This window comes from Fundulus heteroclitus, unplaced genomic scaffold (genome assembly GCF_011125445.2).
Source record: "Fundulus heteroclitus isolate FHET01 unplaced genomic scaffold, MU-UCD_Fhet_4.1 scaffold_221, whole genome shotgun sequence".
Taxonomy (NCBI): domain Eukaryota; kingdom Metazoa; phylum Chordata; class Actinopteri; order Cyprinodontiformes; family Fundulidae; genus Fundulus; species Fundulus heteroclitus.
In genome coordinates, this window is record NW_023396633.1 from 55,899 (window position 1) to 82,502 (window position 26,604).

General features: G+C 40.5%; 1 protein-coding gene across 2 annotated transcripts in view; it reads right to left on the reverse strand.

Annotated features, from left to right (window-relative positions):
* Nucleotides 1-26,094, reverse strand: part of LOC105922454 (1-phosphatidylinositol 4,5-bisphosphate phosphodiesterase delta-3-A) — a 47,400-nt gene extending 21,306 nt beyond the window's left edge. The window contains exons 1-2 of one of the 2 annotated variants that reach the window (XM_036129817.1): nt 25,892-26,094; nt 19,633-19,800 (exon numbers count right to left, since the gene is read on the reverse strand). In XM_036129817.1, the coding sequence (XP_035985710.1) occupies nt 19,633-19,800; nt 25,892-25,967 (244 nt within the window). In that variant the 5' untranslated portion in view covers nt 25,968-26,094. Of the gene's footprint in view, nt 1-4,985; nt 5,548-19,632; nt 19,801-25,891 lie in introns of those variants that run through there. The other variant, XM_036129818.1, reaches the window with a different exon arrangement.
* Between the last annotated feature and the right edge of the window lie 510 nt (nt 26,095-26,604).

The following is a 26,604-nucleotide window of genomic DNA, read 5'->3' on the forward strand; positions in this document are numbered from 1 at the left end:
AATAGTTTTAAGATAATTTTATATTTCTTTCAACAATATGCCGTTTGTAGTCAATACCTTTCCATTTGTCTGAATAAGCTTAGAAATCTTTTTTGAATGATTTTTTGTTTGGATATTTAGAAAAGATTTTGAACACTTCTCACCTTTTTTCATGCAAGTTGCTCTGTTGCAAGTATAACTTTTCTGTAATTGTTTTTCAACTAAGTCGGCTAACTCCTCTTGTTTAGTTGTTAAGGAGTTCAATAGCTCATTAGTCAGATAATCATTACCATCAATAACCTGTTGTAAATCCTCATTTTCTTTCTTTAATACCCATTTTGCTATTTTGAGTTGTTTTTTATTCCCATGAAGAATAAGCAATGTCATATCCCCTAAAACAGCATTTGAAGGCTTCCCAGATTTGAAGATCCTGCGTGATGTTTAAAAAAATCACTAATAAATTGGTTAGTTTTCTCAGTAAATTCATCATCTCATAGAAGCATTTGATTAAACTTTCAATATCCGGGCCCACGTGTATTATCTTCAATTGCAATGTTTAATCCTATACAGTTATGATCTGCGCGCAAATTGTTATCAATTAGTATTGCAGTCACTTTGTTTAACAATGAAAATGATATAAGAAAATAGTCAATACGACTTGCCTGGTTTTGTCTTCTCCGAGTATACCGTACTACCTTAGGATTTTTAAATCTCCAGATATCTATTAGCTCAAATGCATCCATAACATTTCAAATCTTTTGTAAATATTGACGATGATAATCTATTGAAGAATTCCCTTTTCGGTCCAGTACCCTATCTAAGGCAACATTAAAGTCACCCACAATAATAATTTCTCCTTGTTGTTCCTGCAACTTATCCCATATTTCTTCTTCTTCTTCTTCAAAAAAAAGCTTTGTCTACATTTGGCCCATACAGATTCAAAACGCACATCTTTTGACCCTGAATAATTATAACCATTACCTGCCATGGTTATAACCATTCGCCTGCACTGCGGGCTTGGAACCCTAATAATAATAATAATAATAATAATAATAATAATAATAATAATAAATAATTAAAAAAACACACGAAAAACAATAGGGTTATCTGCACTGCAGTGCAGATGAGTGCTTCTCTGGCACCACGGTTATGGTGAGGAGAGTGCAGGGGGTACTCAAGCTTACAATCAAGGAGGCTAAAGACAAATACAGGAGAAAGCTGGAGAATAAACTCCAGACCAACAACTTGAGGGATGTGTGGAGTGGGAAGAGAGCTATCACAGGGTTCCAGAAGTCCACTAGCATGGGGTTGGAAGGTCGCGTGGACCGGGCCAATGACCTGAACCTATTTTTCAATAGGTTTGATACTGCGGCCCATCCCCCACAACTCTCTGCTGCTGGCTTCCCTACAACGACTACTCCTCCTCCTTACAGACCCCGTGTCTGCACCTCACCACCTCAATCCACATACACCGACTCCACCCTGCCTCACATCATGTCCTCCACAACCTGAGGACCTCCCCCCTCCCCCTACTGTTACCTGTACAGTGTCCTTCACTCCTGACCTGGTGAGAAGATAGCTAACCAGAATCCACTCCGGCAAAGCTGCTGGCCCCCGATGGTGTATTCCTCAGGGTGCCCAAAGCTTGTGCCTACCAGCTGTGTGGAGTACTTAGCCTTGTCTTCAGCCTGAGCCTGCACCTCCAGAGAGTCCCTGTGCAGTGGAAGGCGTCCTGCCTCGTTCCTGTGCCAAAGACGCCGCGCCCTAGCGTCCCTCAGGGCTACAGACCGGTGGCACTGACGTCCCATATCATGAAGACCTTTGAGAGGCTAGTCCTGGAGCAGCTAAGGCCCATGGTCAGGCCCTTCACTGATCCACTACAGTTTGCCTACCAGCCCCGCCTGGGAGTTGAGGACAGCATCATCTTCCTGCTGAACAGAGTCTACACTCATCTGGACAAGCCGGCAAGCACTGTGAGAATCATGTTATTTGATTTCTCCAGTGCCTTTAACACCATCCGTCCGGCTTTACTGGGTGAGAAGATGACGGCGATGCAGGTAGAGGCCCCCATTGTGTCCTGGATTGTTGATTACCTGACGGGCAGACCATAGTATGTACGCCATAGTATGTACATAGTATGAACTGTGTGTCTGGTAGGGTGGTCAGCAACACTAGGGCCCCTCAGGGGACGGTCCTCTCCCCCTTCCTCTTCACCCTTTTCACCTCAGACTTCAACTATTGAACTTCTGAAGGTGGTCCTGCCACCTTCAGAAGTTTTCTGATGACTCAGCAATAGTTGGCTGCATTTAAAAGGATGATGAGAGTGACTATATGACTGTGGTGGGCAGCTTTGTTGAGCTGAACCATCTACAGCTCAACGTGACAAAGACTAAGGAGCTAATAGTGGATCTGAGGACAAAAAACACCTGTGACCCCTGTTTCCATCCAGGGGGTCCCTGTTGACACTGTGGAGGAGTATAAATACCTGGGAGTGTACTTTAACAATAAGCTGGACTGGATTAGAAACACAGAGGCGGTCTACAAAAAGGGCCAAAGCCGACTTTTTCCTGAGGAGGCTGAGGTCCTTTAACATCTGCAGGACGATGCTGAGTCTGTTGTTGCCAGCACGCTCTTCTTTGCTGTCACATGCTGGGGCAGTGGGCTGAGGGTCACTGACAACAACAGACTGAACAAACTGATCAGGAGGGCCGGTGATGTGGGGGAGGAACTGGACACTCTGACGACTGTGGCAGAGAGGAGGATGCTGTCCATGCTCCAGTCCATCTTAGGCAATGTCTCTCATCCTCTCCATGATACACTGGCCCAGCAGAAGAGCTCCTTCAGCAGAAGACTCCTCTTACCCAGATGCACCACAGAACGCCACAGGAAATCATTCCTGCCTGTGGTCATCAATCTTTACAACGTCTCCCACAGTGATTCAAACACCTCCCCCCCCCCCCCCCTGTAACTGACATTTTTGCATTCTTTGCACTGTTCTTGCACAAATCACTTTATTTGGATCTATAGTTATACATATGTATATATATATATATATATATATATATATATATATATATATATATATATATATATATATATATATATTTATATATGTATATATTTATATTACTTTGTGTGGAATGTTGTAGATATATATATATATATATATATATATATATATATATATATATATGAATGTTTAACAAAGCGTGTAACAAAAGTAATTTCCCTCTAGGATTAAAAAAGTATGTCTGATTCTGATTCTGAAACTACGGATGTGACACAAATTCTAAGCTATACACTCTGTTTTAGCTCTTAGAGCAGCCCGTTGTGGAGTTTTTAAAGATATATTCAACTCATTCATTAAAACATCGCTCTGTTGCGGCCACTTTCTTGACTGTTATGGTTACAGAAAATCGCCTCTGCATTATGGACATAGAGTGACGCATCGTGAACTACTGCCTCCCGGGCTGTGATTGGTCCAGTAAGTTCCACACCGGAGAGTCTGAGCCTGTCCAGACCGACAAGCTATGTAATACACATAGCTTAAGTCAGTCTGGCTGGCCAGGCTAGTAAACAGCTGGACAAGGCTTTGAAATCAATGATTGCATGACTGCAAAATGCGAAGCTATGCGGTTGCGCATGGATGCTCTTTCTATGAAAAGGCAAGTGTTGTCAGCAGGTGTCGTACTAAAATAATCTGGTAAATGTTGGCCCAAAACCACAGATGTTTGCCGCTGAGACATACTATTAAGTATATTTATTTGATTTTACTTTTCTGTCTGATGCCACGTATCAGGGGAGTAGTAGTAGTAGTAGTAGTAGTAGTAGTAATAGTAGTAGTAGTAGTGGCAGCTGTTGCTGTTGGACCTGAATAGGGGAAGGAGTGAGAAGCAAGGTGGGGGCACGTTGCGCTGCAAATCTGCCCCTTTATTGAAAGTAGGCTGACAGGAAGGGTGGCTGAGAGAAGGGGAAGACATGTGGCAAAGGACCACAGACCAGAATGGAACATGGGTCAGCTGTGTCAAAGACTGAGGTTTCCGTACATGGGCTACACTAGCGCTACCGGCACGCCCAATGTTGAAAAACGTGAAAGAAATTAATAGCAAGGAGGGTGATTTTTACTTTTAGAAACTGAAAAAACGGGGCTGCAGCAGAAAGCATATTTTTCTCATTCAGGGCAAAGGTGCAGGTGCTGGAGAATTGGCAGTCTGTCTCCATGCATGTGCCTTACTAAAAAGCATTACTATTATATTAAATAATACTATAATTACAATCGCTGGTAAAAATTAACAGAACTCAAGAATTTGTTCTGTTTTCTGTGCATTATTTTTGGCTCGTGATGATTGACGATTCCGGCTTTGAACTAAAACCCCACTACCCACATCCTTCCTATTTTGGGGTTAAAGCTCAGACTAGCTGGGGTTCTAAAGACTTCTCAATCTAACGAGTATTACCCTGTTTAGAATTCCTGTGAGACCTTTTCAGCTAGATAAGTAGGACACGACTGATCTACTAACCACCTCCGTCTAGGGCCACACCCTTCTTCAGTGGACAGGTCAGGCAACCTAGTAGCCTGAAGCCACCTGTACCCCGACCACCGCCCTAGTTAACGGTGGCTCCTACCTTAATACATCGGCACTTGTTATACGATCAGTATTTTTTAAAGACTCAAAAGTCCCTAAGGGTGTTGTTTTAAAGTTTGGGCTACAGGTAACCTTTTAAGACCTCTAAAATATTTCTAGAACCATACACCATGTCTGTTTTACAATCATAGAAGAACTCTGAAAAATGTTGACTCAATAATTGAATGTCCACAACTTCGAACTAAATTTGAAATGCTTCTTTAATTAGTATGCTTTAGCAGGGGATTAGAAACAGCATTAACAGCAATTTAACGGATTACAAATTAAAATTTAAATCAACCTTCCTATCTCTTATCTAAGGCTACTTACTAATGCGTTCAGGAGAGGATTTTAAATTTAGAGGAGCAAACTGACCCGTACCTCAGATGGAATCCCAAAGTGACTTTGATTGCTGGATAAGGAGTTGTTCAGCCGAACAACGTGCCTTCTCTCGATGGCAACCTGGATGTCCCACTAATGTCCCATTCACAAAGATCCATGTCTGGAGCCCCTTGCCTTGATGTCTGTGTCTGAGGTCTGTCTCTTCTGCTCGACAAGTTTTTCAGCTTCAGAACTGACATCTTACGGGTGCAACTCACATCTTCTGGACATCTAGGATCTTCTCATCAACCAGGTCAAAACCACAGCAGTTCTTGACAGGATTTGCAGATTGTTGGCCCCAATTTGTGGAAAAACACGAAAAATAGATAATCTGACTCAGTCTCGGCGGTTCTCAGAGACAGGGGCGCTGTGTTCTTCCTTCAACTCAACGATCATCCTTCCGTCTTGGCTCTTCTTTTCTTCTGCTCTGCGCTGCGTGTCTTCTGAGATCAGAAGCTAAGCCACGAGTACCCAAATCACCCTTCTTTTATGTGCTGAGAGAGCCGTTGGGAGGTTGCAAACCTCAACCCCCCCTCCCTCCACCGAACACTTGCACCCAGTGCCTTATCACCTCATAACGTTTTCACCCTATGCAGATCTCTGGCCGAGTCAAAAGTTCTCGCTCCTCTTTCTCCGACCCCAAGCAGCAGGTCATTAAACCAAACTGTCCGGTTCCACTTCCACTTCCTCTTCTCTTCTCGGCAGATTTACTGTAGCCAGCAGCTGCAGTCTCCTTTGAAACGTTACTTACTCATTCCATTAACCTATTTTCTCCTTAGCCTGTCTGACACTTGGACTGCACTAAAATAATCATAATTTCACTTATTTAATACATGAATGCTTGATCTTTTTAAGAAAGAAAAACAATCAGTCAAAACATGCAATTCAATAAAGAGAAAACAATTTAAACACACAATTAAAGAGCTCTTTATGTTATCTTTTTTACGTAATACCTTTATTTCCAAATTATCACTTAATTTGTGAATGATAGAGAATATGGTTGAGCTCACCACACCACCGATTTTAGAGGTATTTTGACATAATGCAGAAGAAGGTTCTGTCGTGGCCACTGCAGAAGGTCTGCTGGCAGTCATGAGTCATGTTTTAGTTGGAGCCCATGGTTTCTGCTGTTGTAGAGTTTTGGGAAAACTGAAAAAGCTTGAATCTGACCTTGTATCATTTGTGCAAAAGCCATTAAATATCCCGTTTTACAATCCCAAATATGAATAAATCTATAAACAAAAGCTGCTCAAAAAGAAAATCCAAATCAGACACCGTTCAATCGTGCAATGATGGTGGTACTGTTTGACAAAAATTACATCACTTCTGGATCTACTCCTTCAATTGTTCTTGGGGATTCAGATTTTCATGCACATTGTAGGAAATGTTATATTATGATCCTTTATACAAAAATATTTAGAACTTTGATGAATACCCGTAGTGCATATAATACATAGTATCAAATTATACAGTTATTACATAAACTAATATAGCCTTCATATGACCTTTGTTGTGCTTTGTTGTGCACTGTTTAAAGTGATTTAATGTTTAACCAATAACTCTGTCTGTTAGGTATTGTCCAGTGAATATCAGCCCAAGGGCTGATATTAGGATAGTAGTTGAAAGGAATGATTCGAGCACTGCCAATGTTTTAATAGCAAACTCTGCACATATATAGAATAAATGAGTGACAACTTCTCTTCAAGTTCAAGAATTCATTTACAAAAATAAAATGTACATCCATAGAACATTACTATAAAATGCTGTTTGTCTGAATTAGCATTAGCAGAATTAGCAGAATTAGATTTGTTGATTGAATTATATTTCAATCAACAAATTATCTCTACTAGGCTAGTGAAACTTAACTAAAACTACCAAGCAAAATGAAGATACATAGAAGCTAAGGAACTATGTGCACACAAAATAAACTAAAAAAAAATGGTTGATCATCATCGGGGCTGTTCCTTGGTGCCGGTATAAGTCTCAAATTTCTTTGGTTATAACTCAGTCTGATTTTTCCTCATGGCTTAATGGCACAACACCTTTAAGTATTCTTTATAGACATGTTGAATAAAATATAACCAGAACCAATTATTAGCAGTTAGGGAAGGAGAGAGCAGTGGCATCATGGTCCAGAAAAAGTTCTACGGTCCAAGTTATGTGTGAGAATATAAGTGACACAGAGAGGTTGAACACTAAATTTCTTAATACATGCAAGACCCCTGTTCTTTAAAATATACAAATATGTAACAGTTCCTAAACATAATGTAATGTTCTGTTTTGGTTTAGGTTTATTGTTTGGTTAAATTAGTTCTCTCCTGCCTCTGGGTTTATTTCTATTGTAGGTTCTGTCTTGTTTTAGGTTCCAGTTTAGTCTGTGTATTGCTTTAAGTTATCCAGTCTTTGTATTAGTTCTTATTTTTGCTCTGTGCTTTGTGTTATGCTCAGTCTTAGGTTTTTTCTTCTGTCAGCGTCATTATTGCTTTCACCTGCCTATGGCTAATTGGTTCACTCCGCTCACCTGTTTGTCTGTCTATTTGAGCCTCACTGCCTCCTCAGTTATTTGTCGGTTCGTCACACTTCATGCCCATGCGTCTGTTCCTCCTTGTCTGTTTCGGTAAGAGCCCCAGCATCTTGATCCTGTTTTGGTTTATTCTGCCCAGTTCTGTTCCTGTCAAGTGTTTTGGATGTCTGCCTTACCCCCTTTTAGATCTGGGTTTTGTTCATTTGTCCTTCAATAAAATCCAGCAAAAGGAAAACATTGTTTTGGCTGAATTCCGGGTTCTACTCCACACCATTCATTACACATAATTGCATGGTTTAATAAAGTATGAAGTGGAAAGCTGCTGGTCTTCTTGCAGTACGACATTTTGAATGTAATTGAAATTGTATCTGTAAGGCAAGGCAAGGCAAATTTATTTATATAACACAATTCAGTACAAAGACAATGCAAAGTGCTTTACATGATTAAAATATAGCAAACTAAAACACAATAAAAGCAAGTAAGAATGAAATGTAGATAGAAAAAAAGAACAAAAAAGTGGTGATTCAGTTAACTAGAACAGTTGAAGGCAATCTTAAACAAATGTGTTTTTAATCTTGATTTAAAGGAACTCAGGCTTTCCGCACGTTTACAATTTTCTGGAAGTTTGTTCCAGATAAGTGGAGCATAGGAAGTAAATGCAGCTTTTCCTTGTTTAGTTCTGGATCTAGGTATGCAGAGTAGGCTGGAGCCAAAAGTCCTGAGTGGTCTGGATGGTTGATACACTGATAACAAGTCTGTGATGTATTTAGGTGCTAAACCATTTAGGGATTTATAGACTAACAGAAGTATTTTATAGTCTATTCTCTGAGATACAGGCAGTGTAAGGACTTTAGAACTGGGGTGATGTGCTCTACTTTCTTAGTCTTAGTGAGGACGCAGGCGGCAGCGTTCTGGATCAGCTGCAGCTGTCTGATCCACTTTTTAGGCAGACCTGTAAAAACACCGTTGCAGTAATCTATTCGACTAAAAATAAACGCATGGATTATTTTTTTCCAGATCCTGCTGAGACATTAGTCCTTTAATCCTAGAAATGTTCTTCAGGTGATAGAAAGCCGACCTTGTAACTGTCTTTAGATGCTTTTGGAGGTTCAGGTCTGAGTCCATTACTACTCCCAGATTTCGGGCCTGATTAGTGGTTTTTAGCTGAAGCGACTGAAGCTGTGTGCTAACGTTTGATCTCTCCTCTATTGGTCCAAAAATTATTACTTCTGTTTTGTTTTTATTCAACCGAAGAAGATTTTGGCACATCCACGTATTGATTTCTTCTAGGCATTTACTCACTGGTCCATAGTCACCTGGTGACATGGTGATGTAGAGCTGTGTGTCGTCTGCATAGTTATGGTAGCTGATGTTGTTGTTTTTTATTATCTAAGCTAGAGGGAGCATGTAGATATTGAAAAGGAGGGGACCCAGGATGGACCCTTGGGGAACCCCACATGTGATTTTTGTCATCTCTGACGTAAAGTTACCTACTGATACAAAAAAGTCCCTGTCCTTTAAGTAGGATTTAAACCAGTGGAGAGCTGTACCAGAGAGGCCGACCCAGTTCTCCAGGCGCTCTAATAGAATGGAGTGATCGACAGAATCAAATGCTGCACTGAGGTCCAATAGAACCAGCACGGTGGTTATTCCACAGTCTGTATTTATATGGATGTCATTAAACACCTTGATAAGGGCAGTCTGTGTACTATGGTGAGCACGGAAGCCAGACTGGAAAACGTCAAAGCGGCTGGTGGTTGTTAAGAAGGTGTTTAATTGTTGAAACACAGCTTTTTCAATAATCGTACTGATAAAGGGGAGGTTTGAGATGGGCCTGTAGTTCTGGCGTAGAAGTTTGTCTAAATTGTTCTTTTTTAACAGTGGTTTGATAATTGTTGTTTTTATGGACTGGGGGAAAACACCTGACAGAAGGGACGTGTTTATTATCTGAGTCAAATCAGACGCTATGACAGGCAAAACTTTCTTAAGGAAAACTGTGGGTAGAACATCAAGACAGCAGGAGGAGGAACTTAGCTTGTGAATGAGCTTTTGTGGTTTATTTGGCTGAATTGGGACATTTTGTCAGGATAAGCTGCTGAATACGGCTTTGGTTCTAGAGCTGGTGTGGATGTACAGACTGATCCTCTAATTTTTTGGAATCAGTCTGGAGGAACCACCGCATGAAACATCAACATCAGCCTCTCATCCTGCACCAGCACCAAGTGACCGCCATCTTAAGGAAGATCAACATCAACAAGGCTGCAGATACAGATATGGTGTCAGGTTGGACGCTAAAATCATGTGATGAACAACTTGATGGGGTTTTTCATGATATTTTCAACCTCTCTTTGCAGCTCTCCATAGTCCCTGCCTCCCAGAAGTCCTACATCCATTGCACCTGTGCCAAAAAAATCAACCATCACCAGCCTCAGTGACTCCCTTTCTGTTGCTCTGACCCCTGTCATCATACAGTGCTCTGAGAAAATCCTCCATAAATACAGCAAGGACGCCATCCCTGCTGGCCTGGACAGCCTGCAGTTTGCTTACAGGGAGAATCACTCTATAGAGGACACTGTCTCATTGACACTTTACAGGGCTCTGACTCATCTGCAGTATCCTAACAGCTATATTAGGGTGCTATTCGTGAACTTCACCTCAGCCTCCAATACCATGCCACCTGCTGAAGAAGGCCCGAAACCAACTTTTTTTTCTCAGGAAACTGAAATGTACTGGACTTTCTGCTCAGCTGCTCATAAACTTTAAAAGAGCTACAACTGAAAGCATCTTGTGTCTCAACATGACAGGCTGGTATGGGAGCTGTACGGCACAGGAGAGGAAGGATTTTGCAATGGGGAGTGAAGTCAGAATATGGGGTTGTTGCTTGCCTGCATTTTCCTGCCTTTTACTTTTTATCTCCTTTTTATCTCTTAGCCAAAATCACAGAAAGTTGGATTTAGTTATTTTATTTTATTTATTTTTGATTTTGAGATTTAGATTTTTTGATTTAGATTTTGAAAAGATGCCTACCTTCACCACAATGAACTTTGACAAGCTTTTACAGAAGATAGCTGTTATGGAACTGAAAATCTGTCGACTCAAAGTGAATTATGATGTAAACGCCGCACATGGAAATGAAACATCCCTGCCTGTGATTCGGAACGGTGACCACCAGTCCAGCGACTCAGCGAACAAACAGTTCCCTGAGGAAAATGAGAATCCCTGGACCACTCTGAGTGCAAAACCAAAGAATCAACGAACCCCACACCTAGACAAAGGAGACTGGCCGATACTACAAAGAACTGTCCCAAGACAAGTGAAACAACAGCGGGCTGTTCTCACAACAAATGATAGGAGTAAACCTGCTGGGAATGTTGGAATTCCGTTACCAAACAGTTTCGCTCTGCTCCAAAATGTGACCCAGGAGGATCATGACATCAATCAGAGGTATGTCAAAAATCTTTTCTCTAAGCTACCAAAGAAAAGACATGCCACAGGGCCAAGGATCCTGATATTATGAAATGGATCTGTAAGTGGGATTAAACATTTCTGTAACAAGAAAAACACAGAGGTGTTGATTTATAACGATTCGAACTGTGGCCTGGTGTCTGATGTATCAGACATCCTTCCAAGGACCTTGAAAGAATGCCTGACCTTGGAAAAACTCATAATACAAGCTGAAGCCCTGGGCGACGTCACCCAGGTAAGAAAATCAGAAGTATTGAAAGAGGATTACATTCGTCTGTTGAACTTAGTTGATGGCCTTAATGTCAAGGTGTTTCTCAGCGGCCCTCGTGTCCCCGTTAATTGTGGAGATGAGATTTTATCCAGAGTTCTGATGCTAAACAAATGGCCGGAAAAAACAAGCAAACAACTGTAACCTTCATAGACAACTTTAACATCTGTTGGGAGAGGAGACATCTGTTCAGCAGCAATGGTTTTCATCTAAATAGGTCAGGTGCAAAATGGCTGATTTCAAACATCTTCTATTCTGTGAACCATGCAACATTAGCTTTGTCCCAAAACAAAGCTCAACCAGTGCCAAAACAAATGATAAGTCCAGTACAGCCCGAACAAGCCAAGATAAGATGACCAAAAAGATGACACAGAAAGAGGCTACCCCAGAACTATAGAAGGATTCATCCCAGATCTCAGCAGGACAAAGACAGGACCAAAAACCTCCATCGTCACAAACACCGGTCCAGACTGCACCCACCTCCCCTTCTTCTCCACAAAGTCCAGAAGTTCCTTTTCTGGAATTTTCTCACAACATGAACAAAGTATTTAAAATTGGCCCACAGTTGGCATCCTCTCCACATAGCCATTCTGCTCTGACTAAACCAGCATTTTCCAAAGGCCTCAGAGCCTCAGATCCTCCTCCTCTACGTATCACGGAACATTCTGGTGCTCAGGACCTCCAGATAACTTTACTGTGGTACAGACCGGGCCCTGGCAGCATGTTTATCAGACATGACAGTTTCCAGCATCAGCTTGGGCCTTTTGCCGGAGATTATGGAATATCTGTGATGATACGTGGCAGAAAAAAGAAAAACAAAAGGATAAACAGGAACAAATACTTAAAAGTCATTAACTGTCAGATGCAACCTGTCACAGAGACATCATCAACAATTAAGCCATATAAACTGGATTTATTAAACATTAGATCTCTGTCAGGAAAATCCCTTTTAATTATTGACTTCATTATTGATAATAATCTTGATGTAATGTTTTTAACAGAAACATAGTTCAATTCAATTCAATTCAATTTTATTTATATAGCGCCAAATCATGAAACATGTCATCTCAAGGCACTTTACAAAGTCAAGTTCAATCATATTATACAGATTGGGTCAGATTATACAGATATACAGTTTATACAGTTAAATGAATCTAATGAAGAAGCTATTCTGTTGGAGTCAACTCCTTTCAACTACAATTTTCTTTGTGAGAGCAGACAGCAAAGGAAAGATGGAGGAGTGTTTAATGATTCACTAAAGTGTAGAAAGGGTTTTTTGGGAAAATTCGACTCTTTTGAATATTTGGCTCTACAGATAAAGAGCCCGATACAAACTATGTTTCTGAATGTTTACAGACCTCCTAAGTCCACATCAAACTTTTTTAAGGATTTTAGTGACCTCCTGTCTGTGATATGTGTTGATTATGACTGTTTAATTATTGTGACAGACTTCAACTTTCATGTTGACAACCCTGAAGACAGAAGTCAGTGTTTCCCGCAGGAATTTGCTTAGGCGAGGCGGTGAGTTGGGGGGGGGGGGGGACACGACAAGTTTTGCGCGGACCGACTGACGAAGCGGGGGGAGACGCGATGACAAGTTTTGCGCGGAGCGGGGGGTACGACAAGTTTTTTTTTGGAATCTTGCCGAGGCGGTAGCGTATGTTTGGCGAGGCGGCGCCAAACATACTCGCCAAGATAGCGCTGCAGGAAACCCTGCAAGTGCAAAAGAACTGTGTGATACACTCAGAAACACACAAACGGGGACTTATTTTAGACCTGATGATCACTAAAGGTCTAAAAATGTCTAAGGTCAATGTAACTGATGTTGCCCTATGTGATCATTTTTCTGTTACCTTTGAAAGCATAATTTCCAGTGACTCATCTAGCCAAAGGGACATTGCAAGAATACGCACCTTTAAGGACAATGCCACAGAAACTTTTATTCAAGCTTACTCTGATACTTCAACCTTGGGCAGCAACTCAATAGATAAGCTAGTAGATAACTTTTATTCTAAAGTTTTAGACATCATTGACTGCATTGCTCCAGTTAAGTGAAAGTTCTTTCCGGAAAGAAAAAATCTCCTTGGAGAAATGCTCCAGCAGTTAGAGGTGAAAAAAGGGAGAGTCAAAAAACAGATATAACTTACAATTGAAAAATGCAAGAGAATCTTTCTTCTCTGAGATCATCAAGAAAAACATTAATAATGCTTGTGTCTTATTTGCCACAGTTGACAGGTTAACAAATCCACCTGTGTCCACGACTTCCGAACTCCACTCCACCAGGGCTTGTAATGAATTTGCTAACTTCTTTACTGAGAAAATCCTAAAAAAGTTTGTACTTCCATACCAACACCCGAACCAAAGATGTATTCAGCTGGAACTTACCCTGAAAAAATGTCCCAATTCAGCAAAATAAACCACAAAAGCTTAGAGGAGATCATTCAGCAGCTAAGTTCCTCCTCCTGCTGCTTTGATGTTCTCCCCACAGCTTTCTTTAAGAAAGTTTTATCTGTCATAACGTCTGAGTTACCTCAGATAATAAACACATCCCTTCTGTCAGGTGTTTTCCCTGAGTCCCTAAAAACAGCAATTATCAAACCATTGCTGAAAAAGAACAATTTAGACAAACTTCTACTCCAGAACTATAGGCCCATCTCAAACCTCCTCTTTATCAGTAAGATTATTGAAAAAGCTGTGTTTCAACAATTAAACACCTTCTTAACAACGACCAGCCACTTTGACGTTTTCCAGTCTGGCTTCCGTGCTCACCACAGTACAGAGACCGCCTTTATCAAGGTGTTTAATGACATCCATATAAATACAGACTGCGGAAGAACCACCGTGCTGGTTCTATTGGACCTCAGTGCAGCATTCGATGCTGTCGATCACTCCATTCTGTTAGAACACCTGGAGAACAGGGTCGGCCTCTCTGGTACAGCTCTCAACTGGTTTAAATCCTACTTAAAGAACAGGGAATATTTTGTATCAGTAGGTAACAAAAATCACATGTGGGGTTCCCCAAGGGTCCATTCTGGGTCCCCTCTTCATCAATATCTACATGCTCCCTCTTGCTCAGATAATAAAAAGCAACAACATCGGCTACCATAACTATGCAGACGACACACAGCTTTACATCACCATGTCACCAGGTGCAGGGTATCCCGCAGCGCTATCTTGGCGAGGCGGCTGCCTCGCCAAACTCACGCTACCGCCTCGCCAACATTCCAAAAAAAAAAAAAAGTGACGTTAACACGCGGTTTGCTGTTGCTTTCGCGCGTGCGTGAATGGCAGGGAAAAAACACATGGAAACCCCCCGCTCCGCGAGTCGGTCAGCAGAAAACGTGTCGTCGTCCCCCAAACCCCCCCACCTCCCCCCCCCCAAACTCACCGCCTCGCCTAAGCAAATTCCTGCGGGAAACACTCACCAGGTGACTATGAACCAGTTCAGGCACTAAATGCCTAGAAGAAACAGTAAATGCCTAGAAGAAATCAATGCTTTGCTAACCCTAAACAGAAGTAATAATTTTTGGACCAATAGAGGACAGATCAAAAGTTATCATACAGCTTCAGTCACTTCAGCTACAAATCACTAATCAGGCCCGAAACCTGGGAGTAGTGATGGACTCAGACGTGAACCTCCAAAAGCATCCAAAGACAATTACAAAGTCGGCTTTCAATCACCTGAAGAATATTTCTAGGATTAAAGGACTAATGTTTCAGAAGGATCTGGAAAAACTAATTCATGCATTCATTTTTAGTCGAATTGATTACTGCAACGGTGTTTTCACAGCTGCAGCTGATCCAGAACGCTGCCGCCCGCGTCCTCACTAAGACTAAGAAAGTAGAGCACATCACCCCAGTTCTAAAGTCCTTACACTGCCTGTATCTCAGAGAATAGACTTTAAAATACTTCTGTTAGTCTATAAATCTCTGAATGGCTTAGCACCTAAATACTAGCCTCGTGAGACCATCCTGATCTCACGAGCTTTCAAGGTTTCACTCGCAGATCAGTCTGGCTACTCTCCGTTAAAGAAAATTTGGAGCCGTTCACCAAACGAACGTCCAATCAGCGTTGGCTTTGAGGCGGGTTGAGGTGTGACGCAACGAGAAGATCGACAGTTAAGTCTAAAGAACATGGCGGCTTCAGCCGATGAAACTAGCGTTAGCGTGGCTATCGAGCAAGTTTTATCGGAATTACAGAGTATTTCTTTGCTGAGCCTTTACCTGCAGCAGCAAGAGTAGCTTGGCTTGTGGTTGTGTTTTCGTCGTCGCTCGTTACAGAGCGACGACGAAGCATGTTGACGAGTACGTCATATGCTTCGTAGATCTGATTGGTTTATTTGGCTTGTCTATCACCAACATAGGCCAATCAGCTAACCAGTATTTTCACCCCTTCCCAAAATTACTTCAACGGAAGGTTTCCAGATGGATATGCGAAGCAAATCTATCTGGCGGCGTCAGGTTACCTAAATACATCACAGACTTGTTATCAGTGCATCAACCCTCCAGACCACTAAGGTCTTCTGGCTCCAGCCTACTGTGCATACCTAGAACACAAACTAAACACAGAGAAGCAGCATTTAGGTACTATGCTCCGCTTATCTGGAACAAACTTCCAGAAAACTGTAAATGTGCGGAAAGCCTGAGTTCTTTTAAATCAAGATTAAAAACACATTTGTTTAGGATTGCCTTTGACGGTTCTAGTTAAACTGTTCTACTAAAACATCAATAGTTAAACTTTTTTTAGTCCAACTGTTTTTAATGTTCTATTTTGTTTCTACATTTTATTTCTACTTGCTTTTATTCTGTTTTATTTTCCTATATTTTAATCATGTAAAGCACTTTGCATTGTCTCTGTACTGAATTGTGCTATATAAATAAATTTGCCTTGCCTTGCCTTGTTGGATGCTGTCTATAAGATCTAGACATGATTTATACTGCAAAAGTCCTGAAAATGTTGCAGAAAATTCCACGTATCTGGGCAATGCTCTAATAGTCCCACTTCCATCATGTAAACAATTCAAAATCATTGAATCAAAAACAAAAACTTCAAAGTAGCTTTTTTTCTAAAGCTGTGAGGGCTATAATCCCCTGCTGAAAATCAAATAAATCACCAGCTGAATTCATAGTCTGTTACATGTTTACAAACAACTTACCTGATCAACAGTAAATCATTTTTACACTCTCTCACATGGTAATGTGTACACTTGACACTTGTTTCCCAGGGAGTGTTTTTCTTGTACAATTGCACAATATCTTACATTGTTCTATAAACTGACTGAAACCTGTCTTTGACAATTTAAATTTTATCAGACGCCACATTTTAGCTGCTCGGGAAGTGTTGTTTGGTACATTCAACTTGAATTTTTTATTTATTATCTGATTATGCCTTATTATCAACAATTGCACAGTGTTTTCCCTTCTGATAAGTGTTTCACTTCTATTGTACAGCGTATCTTTAAATTTAGCTTTTTTTCATGGTGTGTTTTTGTATTTTGAAGGTATTCTTTAGGAATGCTCACTCTGTTTGTTCATGGATGTCTTTGATTTGGGCCTATATGTTATATTTGAATTCTGAGTGTCTGACCAAAATTTCATTTCATAACATAATGACAGTAAAGTCTCTTGATTTTTCTTTATTTACGAAGCCAAAGCCACTAAATTCCAGCTACTAATAAGTCAAGGTAGAAATTGTTGAACATCATCATAGTGCCAAATCGCTGCAAAACACATGTCCCACTAACAAAACAGTTAAACAGAAAAAAAGTTTTATAATAGTTGTTAAATCTGCAGTTTAAAATGTGTTTAGACTCTCCACAATAGTGATTAAAAACCTAGGTCTTACCTCTAACGATGATTAATACAATTTTCTTCAAAAATAGTTTTGACATGATAAACTGAATATAATTCATAAAAAATCTTTCTTTTTTCTTGTTATAAATGTTGATGGGTCATTAATATGTCACCTTTCCTAATTTATACCCTTGCATGCATGGATTGATAGATGGCTGGATGGATGGATGATTGGATGGATGTAACCTGTCCAGGGTGGAAAATATTTTTCCATATGAAAATGCCCAAGGGACTGTCTAGGTTCAGGCATGTTATTTATTTATTTTTTTTTTACAAGGTAATAAACACTTTTTTAGATGATACAACATTTTTCTTAAATGATCCCTGCTCTCAGTAGTTGTCTGCTTAGCCTTTTAGAAGAATTCTTCCCTGATTCTCCAAACTGAAATAGCTCCACTATTAGACTGCTGATGAGTACTCTAAGAAACTTTACTTTAAAATGCCAAACTCTTTCCTTTAACTCGTTCAAGATTAAACAAGAGGACAGCACTACTCCATAGGCGTTTCCAAACTATGTCCTTTGGGATTACTAATTTAGACCCTTCTTTATTCTATATGAGTAAAAGCCACAAGGGCAAGGAACTAAGAAGTTGGACCACCCAGCTATGCACCAACAAATCCAGGGGATCTACAATAAGTGGCACAAATTACAGGACATGTATGATAGGTTCTCACAGTCTGGTGTCCACATGATGTTAACAGACATCCGCTGACATTTTTCAAAAACATAAATGACAATGTGTGTAGTCTTTGAAGGATGCAGATGAGCAAGGGAAAAAGTTCATATATTCTAACTAAAAAGAGGTCCAACCTTTAATTAAGCCAAGTAAGCAGAACACGGAGGACGCCTAGTCATCAGAGGTCAGAGGACACGTTCTGTGAGACACATTCTCACACTTCAGCAGGGCTTCCACTGTACTGGTGATGTTAAACATATTCTAGTAATTATACAGTATCAAACCACACACCCCATGGGCAACTCCCTGCTTCCAGTGTTCTGTAATCTAACTCTTTGAACTGCAGCAGAATAGGCAAGCATCTTAAAATAAGTACAAGCTCTATAATCAAGGTAGACTCCACTCAAATAGTGCAGCAGTAGTCAGATACTCTGAATACAGTAAGTAGCATTTAAATCCAACAAAAATAGACACACTATAATTATATTTTACTGAACACACCCAGCCAAAAATCAGCTCATACCAAAGTGCCAGACGTCCTCCAGACATGGCTCCCAAATTTTAAACAAGGTCTCAAGAAGGACTGTTGCTGACCAAATGCCCAGGGGTTTGATTACTGCCTTCCCTTCTGTTCCCTCCTCTATTTATTCAGCCAGTTCGCTATGCTACACCTACACCTTGTCAAGCTTCTTGTTCCATGCCTGGTCCTTGTCTTCACCTTCGCCTGTAATTTTTTTTGTTTTGGGATTCAATAAATCCTCAGTTGCAAGACAAGGTCTATATCTACAGCTGGTATCCTCTCAAGCATCAGCTCAGAATGTTGTTTCCTGGTTTTTAGGAAGTTAAAAAAAAGTTTAAAAATAGAATAATTAAAGCCTTATTTTTATAGCACTTTCAAGATATAAAACAAAAAAAGGGTTTCACAACAACCAACAATGAATTAACACAAACAAGAGAAATCCTTTAATAGCAGACCTAAAAGGATGCTTCTGTTTTTTTTGTTTGTTTGTTTTTTTTGTTTTGTTTTTTCTTTAAACAGAAGCATCAGTTCTAAAGGAAGAGAGTTCCACAGTTTGGGGGCCACTGAACAGAAGGTTCTGTCTCATTTTGTTTTCAGCTTAGTATGGGGAACAATCAGCAGACCCTGGTCACAGGACATCAGGTACATATGCGTGTAGAAGCCCTCTAATGTAACTTGGGTCCTGTCAGTGAAGAGTGCTCCAAGTCAGTAAAATATTAAAATGTGCTTTAAAATAAACTGGAAGCCAGTGTAGTAGGATCAAGTTTGTAGTTACATGGAAAAACCTGGAGGACTGTCAGAAGCCTGGCATTAGCATTTTGAACAATTACAACACTTCTAGGGAAGTTTTGCTAAGCGAGTACACTGCATTGTAATAATCCAATCATGATGAAACAAAGGCATGAACAATTATTTCCAGTTCAGGCATAACAGACATAATGGAATTTGGTTTGAATTTTCCAGTGATAAAAAATCATGTTGTATTGTCAACACTCTAACCATTCTAGTGGTGTTGTTTTGCTAAGAGTTCAGCTTTAACAGTTTGGCAGCTAGGGTTAAACCAGGAGCTAAGCCCCTCTGTGTCAGCTGTCACATTGGCCCTTCTTAGACTCCACAATGGAAGCACTGAAAAAATGGCACAGTAAATGAAAGTATCGAGAAAGTGATGTTCGGGCAAAAAAATGCTTCATATCTCATAGTCAAGACATGCCTATAGTTTCAAATGTAATAGATAAAAATAACTCAAGGCTTTCTCTGAAATCCCAGATTATCCCCTATATGATGTCATTAACATTCTGTTATAATTGGATCAAGATGCATACAAAAAGAAAGAAACTCACAGGATTGTTGTTCCTTGGCCCGGCTGGATGTTTTCTGGGACTGACACCAGACAGTCACACCATCCTCCAAAAGTTTTAAGGTCCGTTGTTTCTGCCAGCGAGCTGAACGAACTTTTACCATGCTGGAACCCTGCAACATTTGCTTCACATCCTCATCATCCTGAACTCCTGAGAAGAAAATGGATGGAACAAGAAAGATATATGAGGACATGTAAATTGAGTATGTACTTCCAGTTGTTGCAAGAGAGTGTGTACTTGTGGAATTGTTGGAATCACCTTAGTGAAGCTCTGAATACGGTGGTTTTAGTAGCAGTCTCTGTTGGCCTATGTATTTTTTCAGGTGAGCTAAAATGGACAGGTATCTGCTAACATTGCAAGTCATACTCTACATTTGTTGCTAACACATGGGGCAAACAGCAAACACTTAACAGGGGCAAACAGTCCAACTTTTTCAATCTCTGATTTCACAATAATTAACAGTGTAAAATAAAAAGCTGTTTCTATTATAAAAAGTTGTAACTACAATCGAATAATTATTTTCTTTTATGTTATCGGCTAATCTGGCAGACAGCTAATGTGATGGAACTAAGTATTTTCCGTTCTGGAGTTTTCTGTTCTGTAGCTTTTGCACCCCCTAGTGGTTTATTTGTGCATTTTATTCTTCCAAGAGCTTTCACAAGTTGGAAAATGGTATTGTCTGCAAGTAATACTGTTTTTTTTTTATATCTTTTTTTTTTTTTTTTTTTCCAGTGTCCTGTCCAGCAATGTGGCAATAAGAATTGATGTCTTAATGCCAAATAGAGCTCGACAGATTTTGCTTTCACAAGTGGAGCAAACAGCTTTCGCCATAATGCTCCGCTTGATTTGTGCATGTAAATAGCTTTATTGTGATTCCTGCAAGGAGAATTTCAAATTATATGGACACTACAAAGGGAAAGTGGGAGAGTAAAGGAAGAACAAGAAGAGAGAGAAAAAAAAGAAAGAGAAGAGGTGAAAGAAAGAAGAGATAAAAGGAAGGGGATGATAAAACGTCCTCTGTCTGCTCCATCACCTGGAAAGTGATGCAAAAACAACAGCACAACCAACGGACTTAAAGCAACAGATACAATCGAGTAACACCTTGATACCATTGCTAAATCATATGTATTATTATTTAAACTGGCATGTGTAATGTGATACCTTAAAAAAGAAAGTGAAAGAAAATAAATAAATAAATTATAGGCTTTCTGTATATAAGTGAACATTTAATACCTGGGACCCAGCACCTGTGGGAGTTTGTGAGAGAGCACTAGGGGGTGCAAAAGCTACAGAACAGAAAACTCCAGAACGGAAAATACTTAGTTCCATCACATTAGCTGTCTGCCAGATTAGCCGATAACATAAAAGAAAATAATTATTCGATTGTAGTTACAACTTTTTATAATAGAAACAGCTTTTTATTTTACACTGTTAATTATTGTGAAATCAGAGATTAAAAAAGTTGGACTGTTAGCCCCTGTTAAGAGTTTGCTGTTTGCCCCATGTGTTAGCAACAAATGTAGAGTATGACTTGCAATGTTAGCAGATACCTGTCCATTTTAGCTTACCTGAAAAAATACATAGGCCAACAGAGACTGCTACTAAAACCACCGTATTCAGAGCTTCACTAAGGTGATTCCAACAATTCCACAAGTACACACTCTCTTGCAACAACTGGAAGTACATACTCAGTTTACATGTCAGGTGACAATTATCCAGAAGGAAATAGCTTGATAGTGGTTGTGGAGAACCAAAGACCCGCCTTCCCCGAGCACAGAGGCAGGGGACCCATAACCCCGGACTCCCAAAGGGGCCCCCAAAGCAATGCGCCCGAGAGGGGCCATCACAGGAAATCTGCAACCTCCCCCCCAAGGAAAGAGGAGAGATGACACCGAGGAAATCCCCCAGCCACCGCAATGCCGACGCCCCCAAGAGCCACGGGGACGAGCCCGTGGGCTCCGCCGGCAGCCAGCCGCGCTGAAGTGGTCCTGGCCATGGGCCCTGGGGGCCAGAGGCCCCAGGGGCGCCCCGCCCCCGCGGCAGGGTCCCCGGCCGCCCCCCGGGGGGCCAGGCCCCGCAAAGCCGCCCTGGGAATGGGCCGGCGCCCACCCGGGAACCCGCCCTAAACCCGAAGCCCACCAATGCGCCAGAGGGCCAAGGCGCCCGCCAGCGCAGCGGAGGAGGGCAGGACGTGGGGGGATGGGCTCCGCACCTAGCGGAGACTTGAGATGTTCTTGGGAGAGGGAGCTGAAAAAAAAAAGGAAAACTCATTCACACCATCCCTCCCTTGTGCCCCACTCACCACACACAGATTTAAAAAAAAAAAAAGACGCTGTACACACATTCCCACATAACACATAAGATATAAAAAAGATTTTTTATATCTTTGAAGCGCCCTGCGATGGACTAGCAACCTGTCAAGGGTGTACCCCGCCTCTCGCCGAATGACAGCTGGAGATAGGAACCAGCACCCCTAGCAAACCCATGAGGGACAAGCGTGTAGGAAAATGGATGGATCTTTGAAACAACTTTTGAGCATTACTATTTGTCTCGGAAAAGTTGTATGTTTTGTGATTGACATTGAATTTGAATGAGTATAAACCTTAAGCTAGTAATGGTTGATTTAAGTCATATGCCATGTGGTTTCTGTGAAATTTTTATTTTAAATGCATCTAAATCAGTTAAATTTCACTTTATGTTTATCTGAGGACTCATTAAGTAGATACATAGGGTATTGATGTTTAGTGGATACATGGCTTTTCTGTATTATATTGTATACTGATGCAATATTTATTGGTTTGTTTCTGTTTTGCCAACAGTTTCACGCTTTATCCTTATTAAATCATTCAAGTCAACACATCAGCCTGTTCCTTTGATTTTGATTAGGAGAGGATTTAGCTGTCTGTATAGCTAAATCTACGTTAAGAGGACAACACTTACTGAGGACAGAACACCTAATATTAAATTGTCGATTGTTATACTAGAGTCCACATTTTCTAAACAAGCTCAGGGTTCTTGCCAGTGCATTTCAGCGTAACAGCATTATGGTCAGTATGACACCAATGTTTGAGACCAACGTAGAAAGGTCAGTACATTTCTAGAATGTGCATCAGCACAGCTATAAACCTCCTAGACAACAAAAGCTAATGCTAGCTGTTATTAGCTTGATGCTGAAAAAAATCCTGGTAAGGACCTGAAGCTTTTACTAAATGCTTTAATTTGTTCCTTCATTCCAGGAAAAACGTCATCCCTAATGTCACAGAGTTGTGTATATGTAAACAAGAATTTTCAAGAGCACTCATAGCCATTAAAAGGTTTTGGCCGTGCTTAGAAACATACTCAGACATATTTCCAAATGATTTCCTGAATTCAAGAAGTAAAAAGACAAGTCAAACCCTCTGTGATAGCTTTAACACATTGTATCACTGTCAGTGACTCACTACTAGCAAAGAGAATGGCAAAAATAGAGTTGTATTTTGTATTTTAAAATGTCTTATCATCATAATAAAACATTTGTATGTTTTATTGTTGCTGCAGGTCCCTTCCCGTCATCAATATCAAGAAAGCATTTATAATTACACATGTACCCATCATGCATTGCCAAATATATTATAGATATGCAGAGCCTAAAGACATGATGACACTTGCAATCTTGAATACATTTGTTCAGCTTTAATGTACTGTATACTACTCTATTTTGCTTGGTATTACCCCCGACTGTCATTGACAAGCTTAATAAAATGATGTTACATAATGAAAAACAGAAAATGGGGAGACAGCATGGCCAGCATAGATTGTATGAAAGTAGGAAATCGGATTGAATTCCCAGTTTTAATTCCCCAGTCAGTGTCCAGGTAGTCTCATCATTTCAGCCTCTGAGTATATACAGCTCTAAATCTGGTAGCAGCATTCAGACAATCACTGTTTCCAGGACCTAATTCTCTGTTTTGAGTCCAAAGGGTTATTACTACAGCGATTTTCTTTGAACAGGAAAGAACTCAGATGTCTGAACAGACCAACTGCAACATGCTAAAGATGTTGTGTACCTTCTTTGCCTACAGATTACAGTAAAGCATGCATGACAATTTGAAGCGCACTCACTCTAAATTACACAAAGAGTATTGATGGCTTTGTCAGAATGTGTTTTAACCAGCAAGATGATGACAGCTCATCATTTTCCTCAGCAGCACTGACTGGGAAGGGAGCTGCAGGTCCATATACTATAAAGCTTAGTTTGGCTTAAAATTTGTTGCAGCTTTAGTAACAGTTCAATATTATTGGTCTTAGCCCTGTTTCACTTCCAGTGTAATAACATGATTTTAACTGCAGTTCCTTGCACACTTCTGTAGCATTCAGTAGCGTTATGATTTGGGTTTTTGTTTGCTTTGCCTTTGGACTTCTATTCAGTCGTCACCTCTCAGCCACCAGCCACTATCCTGTCAGCTCTGCCCCAGTCAATTAGTCCACATCTACTTCACCTGCTGCCATTAATTAGATTAAACTGTGGTCACCTGTTTACCTTGTCGGACCGTCTGGTCTCTCACATCACTTCGCTTCTCATCTTGGATCGGCCTGTGCGACATTTCCTGCTCTACCAGATCTTGTGTGCTCAGCCAGCAGGACTCTTCAGTTAAGCGCCCAGAATAGCACTACATTTTTCACATGGTGTCCACCTCAAACCTACTGCTTTTGTCAAAGAAGCACATTTTACACAAAGCAGCAGTATTAAACATATGCAACTGTTTTAACAGCATCTTTTCTCAATATAGAAATGGGTATTTTTCCAAAGTCAAACAAATGGAGAGATGGATGTATTGGACATGGAGAAAGATACTTTGTCTGCAGAGCTACTCTCAGAATCAGACTAAAGAGAAGGGACTTTTTTGTCTCATTAGTTTTGAGAATTAACAAGGAAACTCCTGTTTAATTAGGCCAGCGAAAAACATATCAAGAGCAAATAATGAACATATAAAATCACGAAAAATAAGCATTATACAAAAAGAAAATGTGTAAAAGTTATAAACCACCTCCAATGAGAGTTTTCTCTCTGAAGTCCTTTCAAAGTTTTACTTTGGAACTTGGTTGTTCTTTCTCTCTTTTTGTCATCACGTCCTCATGCCTGATCATAGCAGCACGATATGTAGAATGTGTTTAAAGAACCAGCAAACAAGCAGCTTGGACCTTATATACTGTAAATACAGGGGAAAAGTCTGGCAAAGACCTGAGAGAAGACAAGAGAAACTTAATTTTTCAGCGGATCCCAAATCTGGGAGCAAGGTGTCTTTCTGTGACAGACGGAGGTTTTGATGCTGCAATGTCTCATAGGTCAAAGTTTACTGCTGAACAAGCCACAGGCCTACATAAAAATAAATAGAAATAAAAAAGAAGGAGAAAAAATTAAGAGGTTTAAAGTGTCCAATTTCTATGGTTGACAAAAGTAGGAAGAGTAAGAATATTTTTGTAGATGAGCAGAAGGTAGCTTTAGTAAGAAACTGAGTAGACACAGATTCTCTAAATTTGGGAGGAACCTTTATCAGAGGAACAATCACTAACTTTTTTTCCTATTTAGCAAACATTTAGAGTTTATTCAGTTCTAACATTGTTCTCACTTAACTGCAATTAAAAACATAAACATTAAAACATTTACTCAAGAAAAAGCGGCCAAAACGAGTACACGTCTTTTTAATTGCTGTAAAATATGAAATAAATAAAAACATTAATGCTGCTGTCGTCAGACGCCTCCAGTTGCGTAGTCGGGGACTATAACAACTTCTCAGTCCATCAGTAATAACTTCTACTCCAGTTTGCTGGTGAATATTCTCAGTCATCCAGGTAATTATGATTCCAAAAAAGGTAAAAAACAAAACAACTGGACTTGTTTTCCGAGGTTTAAAGACGTTTCGCTTCCTATCCAAGTCTGGAGTAATGTGGAGCATCAAGCTTTTTACTACTGCTCAACAAAGGCCTTGTGATGGCTTAGATAACATGCAGATTAAACAGAAACAGGATTCTACTCCGGTTGGCTTTGAACGGAACATTTGATGACCCTGGCCAGGTTTCCTGCCGTCTGTCGGCAGCCTTGATCCTGACTGCAGAGCTGTGATTGGCTCTTGGTCTCTACCGTGGAGGACTTTACCGTGGACTACAACGGGACAACATAACGGTCTTGGGTTCTGGTAAATGTTCTTAGATTTGTGGGCCAGGTCTTTTCAGCTGACCGTGCAGAGAGGAAAACACTCACCCAGATTCCTTAAAGGATCGATGGCCTTTATTTGGGACGCCCCGGCTCGGTTTTTCTTCTCTTTGCTGCCCAGCATGATATGCAAAAGCTCCAGGCGCGCCGTCTATGCGCAGGATGGAAGGTGACAGGACGCTCCTCACGATTTTGTACTGCTCAGGGGTCTTAGAGCCCCACTTCTTCACAATGACGTCACCGGCATCCATCTAGCGTCAGAGCCGACTAAGCCTTCCCAAGAAGATTTTCAAAATAAAAGTTAGGTGTATATGGACCTTAGAGCGTAATTAAAGACAGAAGCACAGTATTTGTACGTATAAAGCAGAGGTGGAGGAAAGATACCGAAGAAAACATTATTTTAATGAAAAATAACGTTCTGTTGTGAAATTATTTGAGCAGCCAATAGGTGAGACACAAGCAGGTGGTGCTGATGACCTGTTTTCCAACACTTAGGAAAGCTTAAGAAAACTGTTCATAACATTACTGCGCCACACTGCACAGCAGAAATACTCTGATGATTCCCTTTTGAAAATAGACATTTGTTATTGATCATCTAATTAAGTAAATAGTAAGGTTTAGCATCTTTCTCAGGCAACAGTCACATAGTGCTTCACAGTAAAACTCAGTTTAAAACAGTTAAAATAACATGAAGTCAAAACTGTTACACCAGGAGGCCTAAACAATGAGCCAGATGATATTACTCTGACAATAATCTATGA